We start from the raw sequence: 19,169 nt of genomic DNA, 5'->3' as shown, positions 1-19,169 counted from the left end.
TCACAGAAAAACTTCCTTAATTGTGGTACTGTAATCAGATCACAGATTTACACTGGTTTTTGTGTATGTTTCTCCACCTGTTATGTGCTTCCCACACCTCATCTAGTCCCAGTAAACTCTCCATACAGAAGTGGTTGCAGAGCAATTGCTCATTTCCCTTCCATGCTCATCAGAGCAATGAGGCTATAGCCTGTTGCTGTGAAGCTGGGCCAGACCAACACCAAGGCGTTTGTGATCCCCTTTTGCTGTCACGAGAGGCTGTGGACTATCTGGTATCTAGTACACCCACCATATATCAATAAGCATCCTGATGGTTTTCTCTCTTCTCTCTAGGTTGTGTTTTGATGTTTTAGATCTACAGGTAACAGCTGTCATGCTACAAATACAAATGGATGTAGATTGGTTCTGGTTTTAGCATTAAACATTTTAGCTTTTAGATGACTACTGGGAATATTTTATTGTTTAAGATTGTTAAGAATTGATTCATGCGATGAATCGATTTCACTGTGAATGTTCAGTCTGTGAGAGAAATTATAAACTTATGTTCACTTCTAAGAGTATGTGAGGCCATATGGATGGGCTTTTGAAACTGCTGCTGAACACCAGGCGATTTTGCTTTTATTCCAAACTAGTTTTAGGTCCATCCAAGTGGATCATGCTCATGGGAAAGGCAAATAAGTCTTCAGAACTTCAAACTCCAGCTCTTGATGGGTGTGTAGTAAATGCCCAGGACCCTCTGCCAGATTTGCAGCCCAGTCTATAATTTGTTGTAGACAATTTTAAAAAATATAACTATATACAACAACATAACAATAAAAATAGTGGTTTGTGTTAAGGAAACTTTTGCCTCCTGTGAGCTCTCACATTAGTATTATTAAGACTATAGATTTTACTAAAATGGAGCTAGCTGCTCTAGTCAGCAGAGCTGAACAGAAAAAGTCATTTTGAGTGAGAAAGGAAAAAAGGTTAATGTGGAACTGTTGGATGAAATACAGTCATTCCAAATTTGCCATCTAGCTCAAGATCATCAGCCCCCAAAATCAGTGTCACAAATAGGGTCATGAGCTCGGAATTTAAATGTAAATTGGATTGTGCATGCCCAGACAGAAAGGCCTGAAAGGAAATTTTTTTCTCTGCTGAGCCAGCTCTTCAAAGAAATCTTTAGCCAATGGGCCTGTGGCTTGTAAATCTCATCAAAATGTAAAAATTTTAGTGTAAAAATGGTAATTCAGTAAGCTCCTGTGCTTCTAAGCCATACCAAAATCTCAGCAAAAATAGCAGAAAATAATTGATGGCAGATGTCATCAGAAGTGAGGGATAAATGCATGTCAGAGTTCCAAGTACAGTGGCCTAGGCAGCAAAGAAACAAATTCCTCTATCCGCGTAGTCAATTCTGTCAGGTACAAGAAGGCCATAGATGAGACTAACTGTAAAATTTCAGCTCAAGTGAGTGTTGGCTTTAATTATATAACACAGTATGTTTTGCGGTCAGGGTACTAATGAGTCGCTAATTCCCAGTCAGAGTAAGAGATTTGATTCCCAGCATATCTGCTAACTAGCCAGTCTGCTCCATGCTGGCTGGAGCCTGCCACCATGACTCTCCTGGGAAATGCTTCACAAGCAAGATGTCCTAGTTGTTTAAATGGGAGGGGAATGTGTGGTTTAGCTGTGTTTGTTCTCCCAGTAAAAATATCCCACATAGTGTGAGCCAGTAAGAAACAGTGTGATCTTTAAGCTGGAGTTGACTGTGTCCAATACCAGTTTCCTGATTATGTAAATGAGTTCTTAAAAATGCTTTACGTTCCTTTCAAGAACCAGAAATGTTTCTTTTAATGATGTTAGCTGTCTGGAATTCTGATTTAATTATTCATGCCCTATTCTTTCATATTTCTTTTCCTTTTGACATCCTGTCAAAAAAGAAAAAATCAGTTGAAGAGTTGAGAACATGTGAATTGCCATAAACAATCACTCTTGTTTGTTTCTCTGCAGAACAAAAGGAAGTAAAGGTGGGAGAATACAATGCTGTGGATGACAAATTGGTAATAATCAACAACAGCATCAGATTCCAAGGTAGGAGACAAAACTGAAAAGAGGTACAGGAGTGACATGGATAGCTGTACATAGTTTGTAGGACTGTGTGCTCTTAAAAAACTGTTTTAGGATTTTTAATATCAAATGCTGTGACACTGTAGAAAAAATGCTTTAAAAAATAGAATTCTGATCAGAAAATTGCAGTGTTTTGATATTGTTTACTTGGGTTTTATTCCAATGATATGGCAAATCAAATGTATATGTGTATACCAACACAGATGTTTTTTACTATTTCAAGAAGCAGGTTCTTCACCAATGAATAATGTTCTATTTCATCCCTATTTCCCACTCCCCGAGTTCATCTCACCTGAGGGATGGTCTCATGTTCTGTGTCTGCAGACATGAAAAGGAGGTAGTTGTTTTTCTTTGGGAGGTGTCTGTTAGGTAATTAGAAAATAGATTTTCAAAATACCACGGCTTTTACATGGCCTATGGGAAACAGGGCCAAAGAGGGTTTTCAGACCAGAAGCACTCCAAAGGTCCACAGCCAACATATAGCATTTCTTGCTGTATCTTCCTGCCATTTTTTATCTCATGCTGCTCCAAATATCACATGGGGGCTTCCTCAGCCCTCAAGCAGCTGGGCTGCAGGCATACTTGTGGTTTTCAGAGCCCTTTGTAATGGCAGCCAGGTGTGAGCTGAAATGTTTTGAGTGTCTCCTGTTGAATATAGGCATATATATTATCTTCAAAGCTAATTTTTAAGATTTAATCTTAAGGTCTGGTGAAGTTCAGTGAGAGAAAGTGAAGTCAGCTTGTGAGTTCTGTGTGGTTTTCCCCTGGGAGTGGTGAGGTAGATAAGTACCAAGCTGTTGTACTGTTGTACTCTACTACAACTTTCTCAAGTGTCCCAACACCCAAGGTTTGCATGAGCATGGGTGGAGTTTCACTGCAGTGATCTAATTCATAACTATTTGTTCCTCTGCTGGAGTTTTCCACCTTTCCTTTCGATATCCCTAGCTGGACTTAAAAGCACACAGATACACAAACTTCTCTCATGGCTCTGGGGAATGAGGCTCTGGAAATGAAGAGTGCAGAATTTGTCTGAGTTGCCAAAGTCTGGGACCCAGCAGATTATTTTTGCCACAAGGAGGAACTAATGATGTAGTTTAATACTGATTCAGTCCCCTTAATTTCCAGAGAATATATGAAGTATGAATCAAGTTACAGGAGACAGCATTTGTTCATAAATTCTCACCTTTATGGACAGTACATGATGGGCAAAAGTCTCTGTACAGTCTTTTTTCAGGACAAGACAGCTAGGCCTTGTTCTGACCACATCTGAAGGTAGTCTTTCCACCCATAACCTGCCTTATGGTTGCCTTAAGATGTATTATGTGACTCACAGTGAATCTTTTCCTTTGACTCATCTTAGCTTTTCGTTGAGACAGTTGGATGTTCTATGTGGAGGACACTGACTTCCAGTCAGTATGAGAAGCCTGGTAATTTTAAATATTTGAAATAGAGAGTAGGAAAAATGTTCCTGTTTAAACCATTGCATAAAATTCCACAGTAACAGGAAGTAACAGGATTGAATGACCAGTGCACAAACAAGAAAATAAATTTTGTAGATTCGCTGTTTGTTTATATTTAATAAATACAAACCATCAATATGGTCTACACTCTGTAGAGTGTAGAAAGAGTAGGGTGAAGTTTTATTTTTTAATGTTAGTCCTTTTAGATCAGGCATGTGTTTTATTTGTTGTTTGTTTTTGGTTTTTTTTTTGAGTTGTTACTTTTCTAATTTTATTAATTGCCATGCAATATAGAGGGAAAGAGGAAAATCTCAGGTACTTCCCTCCAATATTAAATCAACAAATGGTCCCTTCAGTGCCACTTTTTTGTAGTCACCTAAAGGAATTTTTTTTTTCTGAAAAGTTAGGAATAAAGACCAAAGGGTAGCAAGTTTCCATGGTCTGAAGTGTTTCAACTTAACACTTAAAGGTAAAGCTATTTTATTGTGCAAATCCTTGAATATTCTTTTAGGTCTTCTTTTAGGAAGAGTGGATGTAAAATTTAGCCATGGCAGGTTCTGCAGCCGTGCTGTAAAAGAAGCTGCTCAGCCCTGTGGCCCTTCCAGCCCCGTCGGAGAGCCGATGTGAAAGGACAGGCTCAGGCACTGTAAGGCACACAAATCTGTTTCTGAAAGAAGGCAGTGATGCAAAAGACCTTTTGCCAATCTCCTGTACCAAGGAAAAAATTAGTAGGCAGGTGAAATGGAGTGCAGAAAGACAGGGATGCAGAGCTTTATTGCGGTTGTCAGAAAGTGATTCTCCTCATTAAACTGAGAAGCCTTTAATTAGCTGGAGCTGACTGTCGATGGAGTACACAGCTTTAAACATACTTTTTAAGTTCAGACATTCAAATCCAAATCTGCAAAGTGGATCTCTCCCTATAAAACTCTTGCCATCCAGTTACCCATATTCTTCCCTTCTGTAGAATCCTGAGGGCACCAACAACTCTCCCTTTCCTCCTACCAGGGCTTCCTCCAGCATGCCTGCAGCCCAGGACCACATTTCAGCCCCAGGGCCATCAATCCCAGTCATAGTGATGCTACACTAAGGCTGATCTCCATACAAGCTCTTTGAATTTGCTCTGGCAATGACAGTGGGCACAAAAATGATACTTTCTGTTTTCTACTCATTGCTCTGTCAATTGTTTCAGGAAAGCATAACCTCCTGGTAAAATTTAAACTCAAAGTATGCATTTTAGTGTTTATTTACTTTAAAATGACGCTAGTTAGCATGTATGGCGTTCTGCACTGGGGTTTGGTTGTGTCTTTTCTTCCAAAGAGAATATTTACCTGCTCCAGAAATGCAAATCTTCATGTCAATCAATGTGACTAACATATGTCTGTCAGAGTCAATGATTTCATCAACTACTGATGTGGTTCACAGTTGCTAAGTGTGCTAATTCAAGGTATAGCACTGAGGTGAGACAAAGTTTCTTGCAGAAATTCTACATCTGGTTGAGCTTTTGCTTTTTATTTCTTCATGTAATTCTAGGACTTGAGCCTCCAAAGGACAAAACCATTATACAAGAGGAGCTGCGCAAAATCTCCCTGCCTCTCTACAGCATCCTCTCTGCCCTCACAATCCTAGGAATGATAATGGCTAGTGCTTTCTTGTTCTTTAACATCAAAAACAGAAATCAGAAGTAAGACATTCACGTTTCTTCTATCTCAAGTTCTTTCGTATTTAATGACATGTTTGTAGAACCAGTCGTGTATGTGTGTGTATATATATATATATGTATGTAAGGAAAATGTAAAACTGTGGAAAGGTGGTATTTTAGAACTATTTAATTGAAATCACTGGGTAATATATTCACATTGAAACAGACTGTATTTAAGTTCTTTTATACTGTCTGAAAAGTGTAATTTTCTATTTTATGTTTGACTTTCTGCTAATAACATTAACCCTAGCTAATTAATACATCAGTAAAAGAGAAGGCCTTTTTACTAAGCATTCAAAACCCTGAAACAATGCTAAACTTAATAAAACAGCAAATACTGTGCATGCCTTTAGATTTCGTGGAGTTCTAGAAGACATTTCTTTGCCTGGTTACAAAAAGCTCTTCTTTATTGCTCTAGTAGCCTAGCAGTAATCTTTTCCTCTTTAATGCACTATCACCTTTTGTCCATAGACTAATAAAGATGTCCAGTCCCTACATGAACAACCTTATTATCCTTGGAGGGATGCTTTCTTATGCATCTATTTTTCTTTTTGGTCTTGATGGATCCTTTGTCTCCGAAAAGACATTTGAAACACTTTGCACAGTAAGTAATTCCATATATTCTAGTTCAATTCTAGTTGAATTCAGTCTTACAGGAAACGGTGAGAAATGCAAACAGAAAAGTTCAGTAGCTGGAAGTGTCATTCTATTAACTCACTGATTCTCGTAATTCTTTCCTGGGATATTTTCTGGTACCAAATTCTAAAACATGCACAAAGCTTCATTATGATGGTGTTTTATTTTTTTATTATTATTATTATTAATAATAATAATAATAATTTATAATAGAAAGCTTCAGATTCATTGGGATTTGACCTCAGACTGAAAGGGTAGATGTATATTTTTGTTTTTAAATTGTATCTAGAAAGCTGATTTAATAAATGTTGTGTTTGTAGCATGACAACTTGTAATACCTATAAAGCTACTGTGTTTTCTTTATAAAGTCTTTCTTTATATATTTATATATTTTAAACTACATGACTGCTGCTTGTCTAGATCTCTTTAGTCAGTCTCTTTGGCTGATTCTCCAAAGACTTCTACTACTATTTCCAGGCAACATTATAAATTCTCACAAATCTGGATCCATATAAAATACATCATAGTTAAATCAAAACAAGCAACTCTGAAACCAAATTAAGTATGTCTACCTAGAAACTTGTCTTAATCGTTCGATGTAATGTGCACTTACTCTGAATTACAGAGGTCTTTTCAAAGAAAGGGACACGGCAAGAATTTCACTGCAAGGATACTATTTCCAGAAGTAGTACAAAACAGCCCTTAAATTTATCCAGTATCTTCTCAAAAAATTCTGACACTTTGCTTGACCTGTTGCCTAAAAATATCACACTTACTCAGGAGATACCTTCACCATCATTTTGATTCTTCTTCATGTCTCTAGCAAGTTGCAGTTTGCAGCACCTTTTGCTTTTAGGAGTCTGAATTTCTAATGTCCTGACTGACAACAGAAGAATTTTACTTCAAGAGGATAATTCAAAGCATGAAAGTTTGATACCTAAAGCTAGTTGATGCAAATACGTCCTAATATATCAACTGAAGCCTCCCATAATGACTAGAATCCCTACAGAAGTGAAACACTGTGTGATCTGTTGAGATAGATCATTTCGAAACACTGGAGATTCAATAGCACATGCCAAGATGGACTAGAAGACATACTATGTGTGAATGTACAAGATTGCCTGAGGAAAGTGTTACCTTCCTTAGCTGGGCCTGGACACAGCTGTATTTCAGACACTTAAACTTTAGCAGCAAAGGAAAGGAGAAGGAAAGAACATCCAGTCTTCCAACAACTACCGCTCTAATTCTCAATACAACTATAGAAGGAGATGCCTGAAATATTTAAAAAGGACAATCCTGTTCACTTCTCACAAACTAGTCTATAACTCTGTGAATACGATGGGGACAATAGGAAGTGGAAGATGACATCATCCATTTTTTACCCAGGAATTATGGCCTTTTGTGTGAAATAGTTTCTGATAGAGCAGAAGCATCATTAGGAATCCATTGTTGATGTTAATCCCCATTCTTTTCTCATCCTCCATTGCAGAAGGACCTGGTGGCATGGAACATAGTTTTTAAGCCTTGATGTCTGCTCAGTCTTGAGGGGCTTGTGCCCAAAGCTCCTGAGTTCCCTGCCAGGCTGCAGGCAGGGATGATGACTGGGCTACAACCCTCCTCTGGAAGCAGCCATGCACTGCTGAGCAGAAGGAAAGTGGGAACCAGAGATACTTATCAGCATCTAGCTGTTCTAAGAAACAGATTTCCAACCAAATGTGGCTGTATAAGACTAAATTTGAGTCCTTCTTTACATGTTTAATGGCTCAGTCTTAACTCTGAAAAATGAACCAATGTCCAAAATCCTGTGCCTCTGAGCTAGAACATTTCTTCTATCTGATTTTTCTCTAATCTGCCTCTCAAAATGTAATCACTAGCTTCATTTTCTAAAAGCAACAAAATTTTACTGTGGGCTGCCTATTTTGTATAATCCTACATATCTCTTCCTTTTATTCAAATTTATAGCTGTAACACTGCATTAGGTCTGTTTGTCTGCCATAGAGGGATAGATCTTCATTGAGTAAAACACTTACTTGACTTAGGTGACCAGTGAAAGAAAGCTGGGGAGAATGTTGGGTCCTAAAGCCAAACTTTGATTAAGAAATATCACCTCATGCCTTAAGCAGAGATTTTTTTTGTTGTTTGTTTGTTTTTGTTTTTTTGTTTGTTTGTTTGTTTGTTTTTGGTTTTTTTTGTTTGTTTGTTTGGTTTTTTTTTTGTTTTCAGTCTAGTACAGAAGCATTTCTGTGTTTTCCTGTGCATGGCTACTGATGTATTTTATGAACCCCAGCTCTGTCAGCAATTAATATTACAGTCATAGATGCAATAAATCCTTCAGTAGCCACCAATAAGGAAGGTTTTTCCAACATTCTACTCATAAAAAATAATTATTTTAATTTTTTTTTTCCTCTGATTATATTCTTTTAAATGGGATTGCTTGTGCTTCTCTTGGGTATCACCTCTACATAGCTACCATTCACTGTGGCAATGCACTTTTATTCTATCTAGCAAACTGTGAATTAGTGCTGGGAAATTCATAAATATGGGAGGCAAATGCGCTTACCTGTTGAATAACCCTTCTCTCTCTCCTCCTCTCCTCAAAACATCCACCAAGTGCTGGGCACAGAGTGTACATTTGGCTCTATGTCACAAACATCCCGAATCCCTTGTGGGCAATATGCTTAGTGGTTTCATAAGGTCTGCTTACAGATACCAGTGCTTGTAAGATCAGGCCAGGAGAAATCTCTCTTCATCATCCATCTCTCTTGAAATGCGTGATTTTGATTACTCATTCTAACCATGAGGTTAGTTTAAAATTCTTATTTTATTTCAGACTGTGACTTAGTCTTTAAAAAAAAACAGTTACAACTAAGAATGATCATAAAAAAGACATTGAGGCAAGTCATCAGAGTATAACAACTGTATCTCAGATGCAGAGAAGAGCCATATGTCAATGAAGGGAGATATTCTTTTGGAAGGGAAGTAAAAGTTTTCATTCAAGTTTTACAAGCATATGCAAGGCTATAAAGCTATCATTGCTGTTATCCCCTGTCTAAGGCAAGTAATCACCCTAGCTGTCCTCTGTCCTCTGTATTTCAGAAGTGATGAGATCTCTTCAGAGTAGCAGTACATACACAATAGCCAGTGTACTTAACTGGATATGTTATATATGGTCTCTTTTTAGGTTTCTGACAATTTTTGGCAAACTTATAGGAGGTCCTTAAAACTTCTTAAGGTGTTCCTGCCACAGCAAGGGGATTGGAAATTAGCGGTCTTTAAGGTATCTTTAAATCCAGGCCATTCTATTATTCTGTCCTCACAAATTCAGGAGAAATGGTTTCCAAATTGTAGGTATTACATTCAACTCTGTTGGATTTGTTTCCTCTAAAGCATATTGTTTGTAGTGCTGTTTGGAGGGTGAGATCAGCCCTTTTTTTGCTTTTTTACAGTTTATGTCTATATGTGGTATATGCCTAATGCTGTAATATTTCAAACACACTGAAACATGACCCAGAAATACACCAGTAACACCTGAAAGGTTCAAAGAATTTAGTTGCTAAGTCATACTACCACTTTCCACTCTGTAGGAGAAGGTGGTCTATAAGTTATTATGCTGAAACATAGAAACAAGTGTTAAATGTAGTTAAGAGTCAGCAAAGCATTTTAAACATATAGTAAAATAATTTCCTGAATAAGGGTATTATATTAGTCTTTAAAATTATAAAATGTGGACTCTGACAGAGTGATAAAGTTCCCAGTTGGTTCCCAAACACACTCATTTTTATCTTGGTATGCCCATTTTCTATGGAAAAGTAATCAAGTATATTTAAATACATAATAATTCTGTGTTTTCACAGTAAGAACTTGTAATAGCAAATGCAGCATAATTTATTTCCATGTCATAATTAGAGATTAGGTATCATATTTTATAACTCCAATTATATGGAATTAAAATGATCCAGAGCAGTGAATTCTGAGAAAGTGGTCAGTGTATTATTGAACCATTAGATCATGTCTTAGTTAATAGCAACTTTATTGGTTGCACAGAACAAGAAAAAGCAATACAATATATCATTACATCCATATGTACGCCAAAGTACAAAGCGTTTCAGAGAGAGAGAGAGAGAGAGAGAGAATGAAAACGATTTATCTTTGTTTTTAATCTCAGAATCACCATGGTATTATAGGGGGAAAAAAAAAAAAAAAAAGGAAAGAAAAAAAGGGGGGAGGGGAGAATTTAGAAGTAAGGATGTGAAATGAGATGTGATGCCAACTGGAAAAATGCAGGCAAGTGGAAATGTATTTGATAGCAGTCATTATATGGAAGAGAGAGACTCAAAATTAGCAATGCTGTTGACATATCCTATGAATAGAGTTTAAGGTGACATACTAAATAGTGATACTTAAAATAGAGAGAATATTAGATAAGATCATAACGTTTAGACTTCTGTAATACATTCCACTGAGAATTTCATGATTTACATTTAAGATGAGTAATGTCTTTCCAAGTTCTAACTGCTATGGAATAAAAGACTACTATCCTGAGGATAACCATAGTCTTCTCTGTTATACACCTTCCTCAAATAAGTAAATCTAATTATTAACTTGGGACTGAAGATGTTTTAAGTACTCCATGTTGCTGTCACCCATAGTTCCACAAAAAAAGGCCTGGTTCATTAGGTATTAGTAGAGTGAACAGGTCTTCTCCTCAGTTGTTGTAGTTTTGATGTGTAGCAGGACTTTCTTCTGGGGAGTGTGCTGCACTGCATCATTGCAGTGATTAGGAGGGGGCAAATGATCTGTCTTGAATAATTGCATATAGGGTTCATGCTTTGAGAGGAGGTACCTATTCTGCAGACAGAAATTGCCTTTCGATATCCTTTACGCTCCAAAGTGTTTTGCAAAGGTATCACATGAAATATAAGAGGATTTAAGTCTTGTAATTTACATAGGCACAAAAATGAAGGCTGCTTTATCTTGTTCATCTCAGTAGTTAGCATAGTTTATATGCATTGTCAAAGCCAGGCAGATGTTCTGTGATTTCAGGTGATCTCACTGAGCCTGGTCAATGTTTTGGCTTGGATAAAGTTTAAAAAAAAAAAAAAAAAAAAAAAAAAAAAAAAAAAAAAAAAAAAAAGGCATAAAGGTTTTTGCACACTGCAGGCTCTGCTCAGGCTCTTAGATTTCAGTTCATTGCTCTCAGCCAGGATGAGGGCATTTGGAAACACTCTTTTTACAGAAAGAAGAAACCAAAGAGTGGGGTGGGATGGAGAGAGAGAAAGAGAAAAAGAGAGATACAGACCACTGACAAGGTCCAACTCGCTACTACAGTGTGTGCACAACTACCCAGAATTTGTGTTTTTCTCAGAAAAACGTCTTGAGGACATGTGCATTCATGACAACAGTAGATGTTATAGACATCTTCTCAAAGGTGCTTTTTAAAATGTGACCTTTAAATGTATCCAGATATTAAGACGCATTTAGTGTTTTCAACTAGTATTACTCTTAATTATGGGTCATGAGCACTTTTGACTCTATGTCTTGCAACAATGTGAAAGGCAGGGTTTTTTTCTTTTTTATTGGTTTTTTTTTTTAATATTCTTATATATGCCATGCTGAGAGAATAGCTAGGAAAGGTGGAATTCCCTGGTCCACATTTCACCCTTTCCAGGGAAACCCTGAACTTCTGAAGGGTGGGAATTGCAATGTGATATGAAAATGGAGAGACATCCTGAGAAACACATTAAACAGAGACTTATAGACTGTAGTGAGGGAACGGGTAGGGAAAGATAGTTGTGAGTGATTATAGAATGGGTTCCTAGGGATGGAAGCAGGCTGCAGGGTGAGGGGAATGGGCAATTTGCTAAAACTCCAAAAGCTGGCTGAGTGCAGCTCTAAAAGGAAGGACTTACCTCTAATAGAAAAGCAGGGAGAGGGAGAAGATGTATGAACCTTCTGTCTTTTCATTTATTTCTGCTTTGTCTTTGCTTGTCACTTTGCATTTTCTCTGTTTAACCAATTTTGATGCAACAAACTGAAAGGAAAACATGTTGGCAGTGGCACTGCTGAAGCTGTGGTTTTTCTCTGTGGCAAGAGGCACTTGGACTAGACCCTGTGCTACCAAATAGCATGTGGCCTTAATATAATATAATAATAGTTGATGATGTGCCCTTTACGCTCTTCAGGCATTCCCCAAAACTCAGGATTTTGTTTTAGTTTGTTGTGGGGTTATTATTTTTTTTGACAGAGGGGAATGTTTCCTGTCTTTAGACTTTATATTTGCCTAATTCTTGTGCTCAAATTGTTTAGTTTTGCCCAGGAATTTAAAAGTAAATCCAACAGACAGACACTCAACTTCTATTGAACAAAGGATTTAGACCTCTAATCTATTTCTTTGTCTCTGGAAACCAGTGCCTTTGTGTTTTTCATCTGGCCTTTTAAATTTTGCATGTATTCTTCAGTTTATTTCCTACTTAATTGTTTAGCTGTTAATTTTAATCTCCCTTTTCTGTATAATCATTTCCATAATTGTTCTCACTGTCGTTCAGTCTGAGACTGATCTCACTCCTATTTAATTCAACAGCAGTTCTGTTACTGAGCTTAACATGATCAGCTTCTATTTTAGCAAATGACATTTTCTTGAGAGTGAAGAAAAAAGAGTACAGACAAAAGTTATAAGGTTGCATAGATCCTAGAAACAAAATTATGTCATATACTGAAGGAAACACACCACAATCTTGCCAGAGATTTATTAAGGTAATATTTTTAGAATGTTTTCCTCTCTTTCAGTAGAAGCAGCAGACAGGTTTTAAAGCCCCCTTACAGAAACAGGAGAAATGATAACATCTTTTACACTACCCATAGATTAACTCTGAAAAATGATCTAAAGGATATTAAGAAATCACTACAGGAGATCTCACAGCATGCTATGAACCTCTGTATTTAATTTATGTGAAAACAGCAGGATTCAATTCTCTAACATTATTGCCACTTACGTTTTACAGGAATCTGCTAGTGCCACACAAATTCTAAAAAATGATCTAAAAGTCATAAAAATTTGTCAAAAATGTCTGATATAAATGAGAAAAGTATAAATCAAAGGGATGAACTCATCCTTTGGGGTCTGCTTGTGCTCACACTGTCAATTTTGCCATCATTAATAGAAGCAGTGCCATAACCCAGGAAAAACTTGTTGAGATGACACATTTTTGTTCATCATAATTTTCCATTATGTCCCTGGTTTTCCAAGAAAAATAGAAGAGGCTTAATTTCCAGCACCTGCGCATACTCCACAGAAATCAATGCAATTGTCCACTTAAAGACAATTGTGCTCCCCAAGGCTAAATGCACAGCATGGTTTATTCTCACATTTGTTCCTTTTAAGTACCTAAATCTACTACTGAGATGCCACCAAGCTGCTCAGCAATAATGTTCAGCTGCAGCCTAACCCTGTGGGCACTGCAGATTCTACCCAGGACATGTACAGAACTGGCTCATTATTGATATTCCTTAAGTGAATCAGTCCGAGTCTCATGAATAAAGCTGGAAAGTGCAGTGTCAAGTCCTACAGAAGAAAGATTTGTAAGTTTTACTAAAAAAAAAAGAAATTAACATCTTGAGGTGGGGAAAAGCATGTTTGCAAGAATCTTAAACCTGAGTGATTCCTTTGCAGAAGCACAATCTAAATGTTTGCTAACTGAAAGAGTTCTTAAAGTACCAAGCAGTTTCACCATCCCATTCAAATAATTGTTACTTAAAACAAAAAAAAGTCACCTAGAGAAGTGATAAGAAGTTTGATGCTTTTAGCACAACACATGAAGGTTCTTTGAGCTGATACTTAGGTTTCTTTATTCATCACTCTGAATCTTTAATCCCATCTTTTTTCACTTGAGACTGGCAAAATGGATTAACATAGCATTAACAAAGCTGCAACATCAAAAAACAAGAGTGTGTAGTGTATTCAGATCAGGTGGTTATATTTTTTTCTTTCAATTTGACAAAGCAGTAAAATGCATCACTTCCTTGATCAACTATATTTGAAATTGCTATTACTGGTTTCCTGAACTCAAGACCTTCCCAGGCATTCCTTGCCAGATTATGACTGCGTGGACTCCTGAATGCATAGGCAGTGGTGGTCAAATAAAGGAAAATTAGGGAATTTCTTGAAAAATGAAAGTTTTAACTCTTCATGAATTCAGTTGATTTTCCAAGATAATAATTTTATACAGAAATGTAATTATACTAAAATAAAATACTTAAAATTAGTTCAAATAATATTTTTGTTTATCTAAAAGGTAGCAGCACCTAAAATGTTGGGTTTATTTGTAAGCTTCATTCTTAGAATATATAAACAGAGATTTTAAATTCTTTATTCAGTGTTTCTGGCACTTTCACCACTTAGTAATTTCCCCTTACTAACTCATTGTTCTCAATAAGATGGCTTCTTTTATTAGTAATGAGCAGCAATATCAAGTAACTTTTAAGTCTGTTACACAGATTTATAATTAGTAACCACTTCACTATTCCCATAATGAGATGATAGGAGAGGCTCAGGTAGATTTGTGTGAAGATATCAAATAGCAGCAGATATAGACTAGCCAGCTAAAGCTCAAGGTTGAGAGGAAATAGGGTTGAATTTAAAGTAATTTTACATAACATTGTTAACCTATCCTTGCTTATTATGTGGCAGAAGAATTGTCTTCCTTGAAAAAATAAAAGGTATTTAGCACCTTATGGATAGGTTAAAAACAATGGGATTTTACTGCCAAAGGAAAATCAAAAGTAATGCTCCTATGAGATGTAAGGAACATCTTGTTCATAAATGTAGTGACTCTTTAGCTGAAACTTACAGTATTTGTTTAAAGTTTAATACTTGACAAAGGTGGGGTTTTTTTTAAAATAACAGTCATATCTGTTTCAAGTCTGGAACATTATCAGAAAGATTTCTTTCTTTGTAGAGATACTTTCAGTGTTTACTTTTTGTCAACTGTGCTAACTACCAGATAAACGTTTTCTAGTTTTTTTAGTTTTCACAGTTAATGCACCTATAAGAGCTTCTATCAAGTAATTTATAAAAAGCAAAAATTCCTATATGGTGTTTTCAAAAATAGATCATAAACCAAAATAGTGCAGTACCTAAGAAGAAAACAGACATAGGAAACTATTTTACTATCTGTGTAGGAACACTTGATTGTTGTATACCAAAATATATAATTTCCTTTGACACTTGCATGCTGTCTTTGAATTATAGAAAACAAAATATTTGTAGGACATATTCAAATAGTCAACATACCTTTTTTTTTTTTTTTTAAAAAAAAAAAAAAAAAAAAAAAAAAAAAAAAAAAAAAGGAACCAAGCCATATAAGCAGAAAGTAAGAAAGTATACCCTAAAATAATTGAAGGCATCAAGAATTTTGTAATGACTTAACCATTTAAGAAAAAAAGAAATAATTTTTCAGGTTTTGTGTCTCGTTTTGAACAGGTATTTGAATGCAAGTTCTTGTCTGCTAAAGAGGCATTTTCCTGCTTGTTTGGTGGGTACTGAGGGAAGGGTGTTTCTCTTCAGCTTCTGGTGAAACACATCACTAGAAACTTCCAACATGAGAGAATTACCTATCAATTGTATAACATCATGGTCATGCTCTTCAATTACTGATAATTTTAACATGTTCTTTCAAATGAGTAGGATATGGAGATATAATTCATTTAAGAATATAAATGAGCAGATATAAGAATTTCAGAGACTTTTCCTGTTTTCTAAATTTTTCATTTTGCCAGCTGCATTAATGAGTTATAACAGACAAATTTGAGGTCATTTTCTTCAAAATTAAAAATTTATTTTCATCTGAAACTTACCATCTCTTTCTTAGCAACAATGATCTCATTTTGACAAAATCCTGGTGTTTTTAAGCTAGATTGTTTGCAATACAGACAGTAGTTATGGTATTCTAATATGCACAATCCCAATCAGGAATACATAAAAGTTTTTTTTTAATCAAACATGCTAGAAATAACATTTTTCTGAATATTGAGTTAGAAACATATTATGAGCATAATTGAATTTATTAGTATTCCCAAGAGACAATTACTGTTTCAGTGAGAACAAAACAGAGTCTTATTAGAGACACGAAAATACCATGTATCTGTTTGCCAAATATATCACTAAGCTGTACACAAAAGAGCTGAATACTTATTAATAGCAGCAAAAGGATTGAATGCTAAGTACAGTTATTGATGTGAAGTCAAAAAAACCATAACTGGCTAGTATGAACATGATGTGAAAAGTATTTTTTAAATCCATCAGAGTTGATCTCACTGTGGTTTTACTGAAGCATAATAGTGGTTAATCAGCAAAGACTTGAAGAATATTGAAGTTAAAAATAATGCTTTTCTGGCCTAAATATCTATTCCTTTTTTCTATTTTTTTGTTTGTTTTGGGGTTTATTTTCAATATCACATTTAAGACTGCCATGAAGTGGCAAAATTCTTTTAGTTGGACTCTAATCACAGTTGTTTTACTTGTTTTATTAATAGCAAGATTAACCAGCAATGACTCAAATTTACATTCAGGGTCATTATCAGCAATGCAACAGATAAACCACAACATTAAATGCCACCAAGTCATTAATATATACATGCAGATATCTAAACAGTTTTCTATACACAATCATGCCATTTTCTAATGTTAAGACTCATGGTAAGGTGTGTACTTTCCATAGACTCCTAGAATGGCTTGGGTCAGAAGGTACCTTAAATATCATCTAGTTCAAGTTTCCATGGCCGTGGGCAGCGATGCCACCTGTTAGACCAGGTTGCTCAAAGCCAAGTCCAACGTTGGCCTTGCACACTTCCAGAAATGGGACATCCGCGACTTTGGGCAACTTGTTCTAGTGCCTCACAACTCTCATAGTGAAGAACCGCTTTTCTCTTACTAATTTGCCACTTGGACCACATTTGTCTTATTTGTTTATTTTAAAGAACTGCAGTAATTTTATTGCTTTACCAATAGTTTTTGAATGAGTATATATTTTTTTTTCTTTTCCCTGCCTTTATACCTAGTCACCAAACACTATTAAAAATCAGAAATTGTTTTCCACAGAAAATTTTGTGTGAAAACATCATGTTTTGCCTACAAAAATGGAAATTCTGGAAAAGTTTGGAAAGGCAAAAAATAGATAGCATGTATTTAGATATAAAACATTTAGATTATTCCTAAGGTTTATCTTAGATTTCAAGTTTTGAATCTCACTAGAGTGGCTAGTTTCTCATCAATATGTACATCCTAAAATTACAAATTAAAAATCCCAAACTCTCCAGAAGTTAGATGTGAAACTCTGCTGGTTTCTAATGAAAAGCATTGCCTTTAGCTTCTCTAAAGCATATTTCCCAAATGCTTTCTTAGAACATCCTAGTTTCTCTAAATCAGATTGGTTTTTTGTATCACAAAACAGCTCTTCTAGCCAAGCATGCATGGTCAACATGGCCAAAAGAAGGCTAGTGTTCCTTTTTTCTAGCTGTCCTTTCCCTGTACTTAGCTGTTGTCTCTCCCCCAGTTTTTTCATCTGCAAGGTAGAATACTTTGGTTTTTTACTACTTTGTTCAGTTTTGTGCAGTCTCCCTTTTTATGGGCTAGTAAGTGTGGAGTCTCTAGAAGGAGGATGAGATTATTCTTCCTCCTTGATTTCTCAGGATCTCAGATTCAATTGTTGGCCTCCAGCTCCATGCCGTGCCTCTCAAATGGTCTTCTAACTGCTATGCTTTGTAGTCTTTAATCCATCTTTAGGAAGAAAATAGCCTGTTCAGGGAAAAAAAGGCTTTCAAACCGCCAAAACTGCATGGTAATGAAAACAGAAATTTCCAAAGAATTAGAGAGGGTAGTGCAGAGCTTACTGCAACTCTGAAGGTCAGTGTCCTGGCTCAGACCAAGTCTGAAAGCAAGTGCTTGTGTACAAGAGGCTATGGGCAGGGGAGAAATTGCAGAAAAAGCTTTTTTTAATCTATGTTCTGTCCTTCTTCACAAATTTGAAGATTTTCTATTAAAAAGAAAAATAATAAAAAAAAACCCTTAGTCTCTTTTTACGCTAAAGACATAAATTCTATCTTAGATTTAAAATCTTCTGTTTTGTATGTGTCAAGGCTGTGGCCAGCTCAGGTCCTATTACACCATTGCTCTGTGCAAGCTCACCACCCCTTTTTTTAGGCCACATTTGCAGGTATTATCACTTACTGAGGTATTGTTCCTGAGGCTTGCCGACCAAAACTATGTTTCCATTTTGCCATTTTCTCTCATGGGATAATTTAAAATCTGTTTTAAATTTTTTTAAAATGAATGGAATTACTTTACAGAATGCTCAGGTTTTTCACTGAGTGATGTGTATCTCACATAATACAGTCTTTTCTTATTTAGTCTGAATTACATCTCTATTTCTCTGTTCATTTTTGTTCAAAATGTTGCTGTTAATATTAGCTCTCTGAGTGCTTTTTTAAATCTTTTCTGTCTCTTGAGTTTCTCCACTGGTTCTTTCCTTTATCTGCAAAGAACATAATAAAAGTTAAAAAAAAAAAAAAAAAAAAAAAAGGCAGAATATTTTGAGATTTATGGGTTTATATATGAAAGAGATAATTCAGCATCCAGATTTGTTTTAGTTAGGGAGGGAATGGACGGATGAGTAAAAAACCAAGTAAGCAGTGAATGAGAAATTACTAAATACCAAGTTTTATGAATTTCTTCAGATTTTTTTTTATCTCAAGGTCTTGACAAAAAAGTTGTCTGAAATTATGATATCTAATTAACTTTGTCTTTTTTTTATGTATATACATTTTTAGGTCCGAACATGGATTCTTACAGTGGGATACACAACTGCATTTGGAGCAATGTTTGCAAAAACATGGAGAGTCCATGCAATTTTCAAAAATGTAAAAATGAAGAAAAAGGTGAGAGGAAATAGACTCTTCGTGTTGACCTGTTAATACAATTTTCTAATTGTTTTAATACCTTTCCTGGGTGGCCATAGCTGTGCTAACTGTTCATGTGTCACATCCAAAGATCCTGAGTAGTTTAATTATTAGGGCTTTTTGGTTCCTTGTTTAGTCTCTGAGAGTTGGAGTCAAGCATCAGCCCTCCAGTCTTTATAACAAGAGGTGGACAGTGGAGTTGGTTGTAAAATGTTGTAGTGGGTTGAGCGCTGGCTAAATGCCAACGCATCCATTAGAATTATTTTCTCTTTTTCTGCTGTGAGATAGGATTAGGAGAAGACCAAAGCAGGCTCAAA

General features: G+C 35.9%; 1 protein-coding gene across 2 annotated transcripts in view; it reads left to right on the top strand.

The window, feature by feature from the left end:
* The window catches only part of GABBR2 (gamma-aminobutyric acid type B receptor subunit 2), a 460,554-nt gene that overhangs the window by 296,386 nt on the left and 144,999 nt on the right, over positions 1-19,169 (top strand). For both annotated transcript variants that reach the window (XM_040084650.2, XM_040084641.2), the window contains exons 9-12: positions 1,990-2,070; positions 5,097-5,247; positions 5,737-5,869; positions 18,724-18,831. In XM_040084650.2, the coding sequence (XP_039940584.1) occupies positions 1,990-2,070; positions 5,097-5,247; positions 5,737-5,869; positions 18,724-18,831 (473 nt within the window). The remainder of the gene's footprint in view (positions 1-1,989; positions 2,071-5,096; positions 5,248-5,736; positions 5,870-18,723; positions 18,832-19,169) is intronic.

The sequence above is a fragment of the Hirundo rustica genome, chromosome 1 (genome assembly GCF_015227805.2).
Source record: "Hirundo rustica isolate bHirRus1 chromosome 1, bHirRus1.pri.v3, whole genome shotgun sequence".
NCBI classification, from domain to species: Eukaryota; Metazoa; Chordata; class Aves; order Passeriformes; family Hirundinidae; genus Hirundo; species Hirundo rustica.
The sequence above is the reverse complement of the archived record's forward strand: the minus strand, read 5'-3'. Positions and strand labels throughout refer to the sequence as shown.